Source organism: Rattus norvegicus, chromosome 3 (assembly GCF_021556685.1).
Source record: "Rattus norvegicus strain SHRSP/BbbUtx chromosome 3, alternate assembly SHRSP_T2T, whole genome shotgun sequence".
In the NCBI taxonomy this organism is placed as follows: Eukaryota; Metazoa; Chordata; class Mammalia; order Rodentia; family Muridae; genus Rattus; species Rattus norvegicus.
This window is the reverse complement of record NC_141536.1, coordinates 73,905,853-73,916,789: the sequence shown is the minus strand read 5'-3', so window position 1 is coordinate 73,916,789 and position 10,937 is coordinate 73,905,853. Positions and strand designations below refer to the sequence as shown.

Below are 10,937 nucleotides of genomic sequence, written 5' to 3'. Positions count from 1 at the left end.
AGTTATCATTGAGTAAAGCGTTTGTTTAACTTCATATATATGTGGGCGTTCTGTCATTATTGTTGTTACTGAGAACCAGTCTTAGTCTGTGCTGATCTGATAGGATGCATGGGATTATTTCTGTCTTCCTGTATCAGGTGAGGACTCTTTTGTGACTGATTATATGGCCAATTTTGGAGAAAGTATTAAAAGTTGCTGAGAAGAAGATAGGTAAATCCTTTTGTTTTAGAATGGCATGTGCTATAAATAGCTTTAATTCCATTTGATTTAGAACTTCTGTTAGTTTCTCTATGTCTCTGTTTAATTTATGTTTCGATGAACAGTCCATTGATGAGAGTAGGGTGTTGAAATCTCCTACTATTGTTGTGTAAGTTGCAATGGGTTCTTTGAGCTTTAGTAAGGTTTCTTTGCTGTACTACTTAGCAATCAAAAACAATAACTTCATGAATTTCATAGGCAAATGGAATGAACTAGAAAATATCATCCTCAGTGAGGTAACCCAATCATAGAAAAACAAACATGGTATGTACTCATTGATCAGAGGATATTAGCTGAAATGCTCGAATTACCCAAGATGCAATCCACAAACCACAGGAAACTGAAGAAGAAGGTTAACCAAAATGTGGATGCTTCCACTCCTTCTTAAAAGGGGGAACAAAAGTATTCATAGTAGGGTATAGGGAGGCAAAGTTTAGAGTGAAAGAACAGCCATCTCTCTCTCTCTCTCTCTCTCTCTCTCTCTCTCTCTCTCTCTCTCTCTCTCTCTCTCTCTCTCCCAAAACTAAATAAGATTGATGAAGCTAAAAAGTTCATGCTGACAGGAACTGGATATAGATCCCCCCTGAGAGATACAACCTGTGCCTGTCAAATACAGAGGTGAACCACTGAACTGAGAATGGGACCCCCTTTGGGGGAATTAGATAAAGGATTGAAAGAGCTGAAGGGGCTTGCAACCCTATAAGAACAACAATGCCAATCAACCAGAGCTTCCCGACACTAAACCACTCCCCAAATAATATATATGGACTAATCCAGGGCTCCAACTGCATAGGTAGCAGAGAATAGCCTTGTTGGGCACCAGTGGAAGGAGAAGCCCTTACTCCTGCGAAAGTCGGACCCCCAGTGCAGGGGAGTGTCAAGGGGTGCATGGGAGGAGACACCCTTGTGGGGAGGGGGCATGGATAGGGGGCTTATGGACAGGAAACAAAGAAAAGGGAATAACATTTGAAATGTAAATAAAGAAATCTGTCCAATTAAAAAAAAGAAAAATAAATAAATAAATAAATAAATAAATAAATAAATAAATAAGGGACAAAAACAGGAAAGAAACCATAAACTGGTCTTTAAATACATGGGAAAATTCTTTAAAATAGTTTGTGGAATACCAATGAATAATGTCAAGTATATGTACAAATATACCTTGTTAAGAATAATCAAAAATAATGCAGCTGCATTACTCCCATTTTAAAAGGGGACAAGAATACCCTTGGGAGGGGATAGAGAGGCAAAGTTTAGAACAGAGACTGAAGGAACATCCATTCAGAGCCTGCCCCACATATAACCCATACATATACAGCCACCAAACTAGATAAGATGGATGAAGCAAAGTAGTGCAGGCTGACAGGAATCAGATGTAGATCTCTTCTGAGAGAAACAACTAGAATACAGCAAATACATAGGCGAATGCCAACAGCAAATCAATGAGCTAAGAATGGAGCCCCCGTTTCAGGATTCAGAGAAAGGACTGAAAGAGCTTGAAGGGGCTTGAGACTCCATGTGAAAAACAATGCCAACCAACCAGAGCTTCCAGGGACTAAGCCACTACCCAAAGACTATACATGGACTGACCCTGGACTCCAACTGCATAGGTAGCAATGAATAGCATAGTAAGGGCACCAGTGGAAGGGGAAGCCCTTGGTCCTGCCAAGACTAAACCCCCAGTGAACGGGATTGTTGGGGGAAAGGCAGTAGTGGGGGTAGCATGGGGAGCGGAACACCCATATAGAAGGAGAGTGGGGAGAGGTTAGGGGGATATTGATCTGGAAACCGGGAAAGGGAATAACAATTGAAATATAAATATGAAATACCGAATTTAATAAAGATGGAAGAAAAAAAGAATAATCAAAAATAAAATCAAACAAGAAAAAAAAAAAAAAAAGAAAGAAACATATTGGGACTTCTCAGCTTGCCTAAGCTCCCCTTTCAGCACCCAGGTGTGGCATATAGAAAGTATCAGATAGAAACATTCATGCTACAACTTTTTTAAAAAATTGTTCATTTTACTTATTTACATTTCAAATCTTATTCCCCTCCTGATGCCTCCTCCATAAATCCCCATCTTGTCCCCTCCCCCCTACCTCAATGAGACAGCCACTCACCCCCCAACTCCTGCCTCACCACCCTAACATTCCCCTACACTTGGGAAATGAGCCTTCACAGAACCAAGGGCCTCCTGTCCTATTGATGCCAGATAAAGACATCCTCTGCTACAAATGCAGTTAGAACCATGGGAATTTCCAAGTGTACTCTTTGATTGGTAGTTTAGTCTCTGGGAGCACTGGGAGGTCTGGTTGGTTGATGTTGTTGTTCTTCCTATGGGGTTGGAAAACCTTCAGCTCCTTCAGTCCTTCTCCTAACTCCTCAGAATATATCTTGAATAATCTCTTTGTATCAACAGGATCAAGATTGAAGATATAACTGGTAATTATAATGTTTCAAGATTCTAAAACTTTCAGCCTACATTTTCTTCTTATGTAATTCAATTTTTATATGAGGCAGATTGGAATAATGACTTTGAATTTTCTGCCATTTCTTCTGTTATCTTGCTCAAAATGTGTCTATAATATATCAACAAACAATTTTTGCATCTGAAAGTAGAGTGAAGAAACACCACTACTACTCTATACCCTTGTCTGAAAGGATGAATTACCTTTCTTCTATGATCATCCCAAAGGAAGGATCTTGTACTTTAGAACCAGATAGTCTTTGTTAAAATACCAGGTTAAGGACCTTTGTTAGTTTGAATATAACACATCTTACTAAAATTTTCACCACAAAAATAAAAATATCATAATAATAATAATAATAATAATAATAATAATAATCCCACTGCTCCTTTTAACTTAAGTTCCTAGCAGTTGCCTAACTTGTATCATCTCTTACCATGACAAAAGGTATTAGGTTTATATCATATTCTGGTCACAGTTTAAAATGATGAATTAAAAGGAAAAATTTGACACATTCACCAAGCACATTACAAATAGAAACAAATATTTCTTGTAGGCCTTTATATCTTTTTAAGGATAAATTACCTCATTTGACATTCCAGTTATCCTCAGATGTTCAAGACAATTTTAATATGTCTTTTAATATGATTAAGATTTTCAATTGCTTGATCAGACATGTAATATTATTCATCTCTCTTTCATTCCAAAAATATTGGAAAAATGATAAACACATAGTATTTTCTCTATATGTGTAACATGTAAATGGTTTTATAATGCTTTAATTATTCTACTTCAGGGAGCCACTAGGTCAAAACATGTATTTGTGTTTTACTGATTAAAAATAGCTAGTACTTTAATTTCACATGGTTTTCAAACACTGCCTTCAGGAAATGACTTTTTTTCTTTTATTAAAACCAAATTTGTACATGTATACCTTATCTATATTACTCCCACACTTATCTTCCTTATCTTCTCCAACTACTATGCACCTCACAATCTCTTCTTTAACTGCTATTATTATATTTATATTTATGCCTATCACATATATGTCTACCTATTAATCTCTCTATATAAATGCACATGTACAATCTGTATTATATATATACATATATATATATATATACATACATATATACATATATATTCCCATAATGTATGTAGTTGTGTTGGACAAAGCCCTGATTTTCTTCTGCTCTCACTCAAGAAAAATTTGTTTACTACTACCTCAACTTGTTGATGATAATATAAACTTATTCGATGAATTGTTTCCTAATAATTACAGGTTCACATGAACATAGCTGTATTTCACATTCTCCTTCAAATTATGCAAAACCAGAGTTTGGTAACAGAATTCATATTCCTTGGACTTTCACAGAACCCTAAATTCCAGAAAATAGTTTTTATTGTATTTTTATTTGTTTACATTGCAACTGTTGGGGGCAACATGATAATTGTGGTGACCATTGTTTGTAGCCCAGCACTGATAGACTGCCCCATGTACTTCTTTTTGGCATTCTTGTCGCTATTGGATGCATGCTTCTCCTCTGTCATCACACCAAAGATGGTTGTGGACTCCCTGTATGAGAAGAAAACTATTTCCTTTGAAGGATGCATGATACAGCTCTTTGCTGAACACTTCCTTGCAGCAGTAGAAGTGATTGTCTTGACAGCCATGTCCTATGATCGTTATGTAGCCATTTGCAAGCCCTTGCACTACTCTTCCATCATGAATTGGAGGCTCTGTGGTACCCTGATGGGAATAGCATGGACAGGGGGCTTCTTGCATTCTATCATACAAATTATCTTCACACTGCAATTGCCCTTCTGTGGACCCAATGTCATCGATCATTTCATGTGTGACTTGTTCCCATTACTGGAACTTGCCTGCACTGATACACATATTTTTGGCCTTTTAGTGGTTGCAAATAGTGGGTCTATCTGCATAATAATTTTCTCTATTTTGCTTGTCTCCTATGGTGTCATCCTGTTCTCGCTGAGAGCCCACAGTTCTGAAGGACGATGGAAAGCACTCTCCACCTGTGGATCTCACATAGCAGTTGTGGTTTTGTTCTTTGTTCCATGCATATTTATATATGCACGGCCTCCATCTGCTTTCTCTTTTGATAAAATGGTGGCAATATTTTACACCATCCTAACTCCCTTGCTCAATCCTGTGATTTATACTTTTAGGAATAAGGACATGAAAAATGCCATGAAGAAAGTGTGGAAAAGATTGATGGTGGTATCTGATGGAAAATGAAAGATATCTGTAAAGAAGTTGAAATGATTTTGATAAAACTTTCTGCTAGAATAGGTCATGATTGTTACTAGCAAAACATCTTAAGAGTCAAAAATGATGTGCTCATGTAATTTCAATGATAAGTTCTTAGTTGGCTACTCATTTTCAAGTGTATATTGAAGAGCTTTGAAATTTGTGCGTGCTTATGTTGTAGTAATTTAAGAATAAACAGGCTGAGAAGGAAATTAGGGAAATGACACCTTTCACAAAAGTCACAAACAATATAAGATACTTTGGTGTAGCTCTAACCAAGCAAATGAAGACTTGTATGACAATTTCAAGTCTCTGAAGAAAGAAATTAAAGAAGATCTCAGAAGATGGAAAGATCTCCAATGCTCATGGATTGGCAGGGTTAATATAGAAAAAAATGGCCATTTTGCAAAAAGCAATCTACAGATTCAATGCAATCCCCATCAAACTTCTAACTCAATTCTTCATAGAGTTGAAAAGAGAAGCTCACAAATTCATTTGGAATAACAAAAATTCCAGGATAGTGAAAAGTATTCTCAACAATAAAAGAATAGCTGGGTAATCACAATCCCAACCTTAAGCTGTGTTACAGAGCAATCATGATACAAAAAAAAAAAACAAAAAAACAAACAAACAAAAAAAACAAAACTGTATGGTACAGATAGAGAGACAGGCAGGTGCATCAAAGGAATAGAATTGAAGAACAGGAATGAATCCATATACATATGGTCACTTGATCTTTGTCAAAGGAGTTAAATCATCCAATTGAAAAACAGATAGCATTTTCAATAAATGATGCTGGTTCAACTGGAAGTCAGCATGAAGAAGAATGCAAATTGATCCATTCCTATCACTTTGTACAAAGCGATCCAAGTGAATCAATGACCTCCACATAAAACCTGATACACTGAAACTAATAGAAGAGAAAATGGGGAGGAGCCTTGAATACATAGGCACAGGGGAAAATTTCCTGAACAGAACACCAATGGCATATGCTCTATGATCAAGAATTGACAATTGGGTAAGAGCACTAGTGGAATGGGAAGCCCTTGGTCCTGCCGAGACTGAACCCTAAGTGAACATGATTGTTGGGGGAAGAGTGGTAATGGGGGGAGGAAAAAGAGGGGAACACCCATATAGAATGGAAGGGGGAGAGGTTAAGGGGATGTTGGCCCGGAAATCGAGAAACGTAATAACAATTGAAATGTAAATAAGAAATACCCAATTTAATGAAGATGGAGAAAAAAATTAAAAAATAAAAGAAATTTAAATAAGAAATACCCAAGTTAATAAAGATTAAAAAAAAAAGAAAAGAAAACAGACTGCCATCATGTAACCAAACTAACATTGCACTCTGGATCTACTTTGGACTAGACGAATGGATATGGACTTTTACATAGAATCAGTTGTGTATTCCATGAATACCTAGATTCCCCAACACATGACTAGATTTGCCAATGCATGTGTACTTTGTAACATTACAAGCATTTAGTGAATCTTTGAACTGAACTACAGAAAAAAAAAAGAATTGACAATTGGGACTACATAAAATTGCAAAGCTTCTGAAAGGCAAAGTACATTGGCAATAGTACAAAATGGCAGCCAATAGTTTGGGAAAAGATCTTTACCAATCATCAATCTAATGGAGGACTAATATCTAATATATACAAAGAACTCAAGAAGTTAGACTCCAGAGAATCAAGTAACCCTATTAAAAATGGGAGACAGAGCTAAACAAAAAATTCTCAACTGAGGAACATCAAATGACCAAGAAGCACCTAGAGAAATTTCCATATCCTTAGTCATCACGGAAATGCAAAACAAAACAACCCAGAGATTCTACTTCATGCCAGTCAGAGTGGCTAAGATCAAATACTCAGGTGACAGCAGATACTGGCAAGGATGTGGAGAAAGAGAAATACTTCTCCATTGTTGGTGAGATTGAAAGCTGGTACACTTTGGAAATCAGTCTGGAGTTTCCTCAGAAAATTAGACATAGTACTACCTGAGGACCCAGCGATATTACTTCTGGGCATATACCCCAAAATGCCCCAAAATATGACAAGGACATATGTTCTACTATTTTTATAGCAGCCTTGTTTATAATAGCCAGAAGCTGGAAAACAACTTAGACATCCCTCAACAGAAGAATGGATACAGAAATTGTGATATAGTTCCCCAATTGAGTATTACTCAGCTATTAAAAACAATGACTTCATTAAATTCTGAGGCAAGTGGAACTAGAAAATATCCTGAGTGAGGTAACCCAATCACAAAACAATACACATAGTATGCAGTCACTGATAAGTGGATATTAGGCCAAAAGCGTAGAATACCAAAGATACAATTCACAGATTATATAAAGATCAAGAAGTCGGAAGACTAAATAATGGATTCTTCAGTCCTTCTTATAAGGGAGAACAAAATCCTCACAGGAGGAAATGCAGAAAATAAGGTTGGAGGAGAGACTAAGGGAAAGGTCATCCAGAGACTACATCTCCTGGTGATATATTCCATATACTGGTACCAAACCCTGGAAATATTGTGGAAGGTCAAGAAATACATGCTGACAGTAGCCTGATCTAGCTGTCTCCTGATAGACTCTGCCAGAGCCTGATAAATTACAGAGCAAACCAACTATTGGACTCTAACCAGGGGGTGGCAATCAAGGAGTTAGAAAGAAGGACTAAAGGAGCTAAAGGGGTTGTCAACCCCATAGGAAGAACAACAATATCAACCAACCATAACCTCACCCCCACCTGAGCCCCTAGAGACTAAACCACCAACCAAAGAGTACACATGGAGGGACTCATGGCTCCATCCACATATTTGGCAGAGGATGGCCTTATTGGGCATCAGTGAGAAGAGAGGAGAGGCTCAATGCTCCCCTGTGTAGGGGGATGTCAGGGCAGGGAGATGGGAGGGAGTGGGTGGATGGGTGGGTGGGCGGGTGGGTGGGTAGGTGAGGGAACACGCTCATAGAGACAGAGGGAGAGGGAAAGGGATAGGGGTATTCCAGAGCAGAAATCAGTAAAGGGGACAACATTTGAAATGTAAGTAAAGAAAATATCCAATTTTTAAAAAGGATAACCCCTCCCTCCAAAATGAAGATATTAACACTTATATCTTGTATCTTAGCAGTTTTGTTTAGGCATCCTGCATTTTTTTTGAAGGAATAACTATTGTGGTTACTTGAGACAAAGCATGGATAAAGGTTATTAAATAGTTTTATAAATCTATAATTAAAATCATTATTTAGCAAAGTCATTAATCATATTTGACTTGCTTGTCTATAGTTAATACAAACTGAAAAGCGATAGGAAGACCGAGACTTGTTAAAACAACTTAAGTACTACACTGAGCAGTCTCAATACTGTGTGTACGAGTAGCAGTGAAGAATGATTGAAGGTTCATTGCTACAGTAATGTGGTTACAGTGGTTCTAAAAATATTTTTGAGAAAATTATTGACTCAGATGCAGTTGTGAGAGATAATATCTCATGCCTGTTATAATTGCTATGATCAAAACAAATATAATAAGTGCTGTTGAAGATGTGAATAAGAAACAACTTTTATATATTGTTGGGAAAGTGTAAATAAGTCCATTACCGAGAATGTATGATGGGTCATAAAAACTGAAAATGGATTAACATATGGTCTAATTAGTCTACTTCTGTGCATAAATTAAAATTAACTGAATAAGCACACAAAAGATATACTTGTATTCCCATATTGCAGACTGTAAAAGTATAGAATGAGTTTAGCAAATCATAAACAGATAAGTAAAGAACATTTGTGGACTTGACAGATGTGTCTGTACCCATGAAACAAGGTCAATAGCCTGAATATGGATCTCCAGCACCCATGTAAAAACAAGAATGACAAAACGAAACAGAAAGGAAAAGGGAAAAGGAAAGAAAAGAGAATGTATGTATCTGGTTGTTTGTCATTCATTCCGCATTGTGCCATGTTTCAAAACATTTTACAGATTTCAGTGGCTCCTAGAAGTAACCAGAATTTAGGACAGGTGGACAGAAGAACACTCACAAAATCTCAGTTGTAGGTGTTTTTCTGTTCCATATAATGCCAGCATATAGTGTGGGTTTAACAAGAGCAGCTACATAGTGTGAGTTACCTTATTGAAATTGTTGAGATATATAATTTGATTAAGTACATTGGGCATTTTCCTTTAGTGACAGGTGAGGGGCTATTTTATGCTGGTTTATATAGAAATGGATTGGAGCAGAATCCAAAAAGTAAAGTCAGGACTGAGTACTTCTTATTCAAGTATTAGGAAGAGAACACTTGAGCAAACTCTACACTAGCAACATGGAAATGGAATGATCTGGTTTTCCCTATTACCCTAATAACAAGTTATCCAGAGCACTGAAAACCCAAAACGTCAATTTATAAAGTAGGGGTCATTTCAATTTTCTTAGTAGCTTTACTTTTCTTATTTTTGACTTTAGAGGTGAAAATAACTATAATGGAGTAGTTATCAGTAAAATGATCTTTCAATTCAGCCACATATCACATATCAACTATCAAGGATAGTTGAGTTTTATACATCTCAGTTAGCTATGTGTTTTCTAAAATAAATGAATTTTCAGAAAATAACTCTAAATTTCCTTGTTCTATCAATGGAGATAAAGTGTCAGTTTATAATGGAATGTGGGAAAAAGACTGAAAAATCCATTCCAATCGTTGTTTAATCTTTTACACATATTCAAAGTAAAATAGTGCATTTTGTTTTGTTCTTCCTCAAAATGAATTTGGCATAAAATTTCATCAATATTTGGAAAGATGAATTCATGAGACATTGTGATTAATATATGAAACATGTTTGTATATTACATATAAAAACAACTGTAACAAGAGCTCAGGCTGTCTAATGGGGCTTACCTCCCATTTACATACTCCATCATTTTTCTTCCTCACAATAGGACTGTATTCTTGATATCTTTTTCCTTCAAGAATAAATTTTCCTCTTGATAAGTTCATTTATGAAAAAATAATTATATTTCAATTGTTTTATGATTTTTTTTGGATTCACATTTTGAATTCTAAAACAAAACAAAACCTTATTCAGGCCAGACTATAGTTATGAATACTGATTCATCCTCATGCATATGAAATCAAGTACTGACTTATTCTCTCACACCTCTGTAAAAACTCTGTCAATGATACACCAGGATAGGAATTCATAATACTTTCATTAGAATTAACAAGTGCCAAGGGAAATTTGCTGAATACTTACCATTGCTAATATTTTAGTTAATGGATTCACAAAATTTTCTATAAAATTACTAATTTAGGGTTTCATTTTATTCTACCCTGAGTTTTCAATAAACATGGTAAAAACCACTGTCATATTTTTAACTCTTAGATGCTATAATTTTTGAACTTGCACTAAGTTCATAGTTGTCACTATAAGTATTTAACTTATTAATATCCAATTTAATTTAAACTGTAAATTTAAAAAAGTGTCTGGAGACATATAAATCTCTAGAATATAAAATATTTGTGTATTATTCAATATGTAATATAGATATATTAACACATTCATGAATCCCTGCATATGGACATACACACACACACACACACACACACACACACACACACACACATACACACACATACAATGGGAGAGCAAGGGAGAAATTATGTCTCAAATAACTCATGTTCGTTTTCAGCATTTTAGTTAAATCTGTCCTTGATTCTGATAGCCTTCATCCATCTACAACATGATGAGTTCTTGAGGTGCTCTCAAACAACCAGGGCTTTGTATATGATAGGTTAGGATTCAGCCATCTGAACCCTATTACTAAGTCAAATCTATGAAAGAAAACTTTGAAAGAAATCCAAGAGGGATGCGTGTGTGTGTGTGTGTGTGTGTGTGTGTGTGTCTGTGTGTGTGTGTGCGTGTGTGTGTGTGTGTGTTTG

The 10,937-nt window shown here is 36.1% G+C and overlaps 1 protein-coding gene across 2 annotated transcripts; it reads left to right on the top strand.

Annotated features, from left to right (window-relative positions):
* The first annotated feature begins 2,089 nt into the window (after positions 1 to 2,089).
* Positions 2,090 to 4,986, top strand: Or4c15 (olfactory receptor family 4 subfamily C member 15). Of its 2 annotated transcripts, XM_087650854.1 has the most exons (2): positions 2,090 to 2,122; positions 4,069 to 4,986. In XM_087650854.1, the coding sequence occupies exons 1-2, from the start codon at positions 2,102 to 2,104 to the stop codon at positions 4,984 to 4,986; spliced, it is 939 nt and encodes a 312-aa protein (XP_087506980.1). In that variant the 5' UTR covers positions 2,090 to 2,101.
* The last annotated feature ends 5,951 nt before the right edge of the window (positions 4,987 to 10,937 follow it).

Coding starts and splice junctions, on each gene's coding strand:
- Or4c15 (XM_087650854.1), top strand. CDS start 2,102: ATGGAAGAAAAAAAGAATAAT. Junction 2,123..4,068: donor TGGAAGAAAAAAAGAATAAT/CAAAAATAAAAT, acceptor AACCAGAGTTTG/GTAACAGAATTCATATTCCT.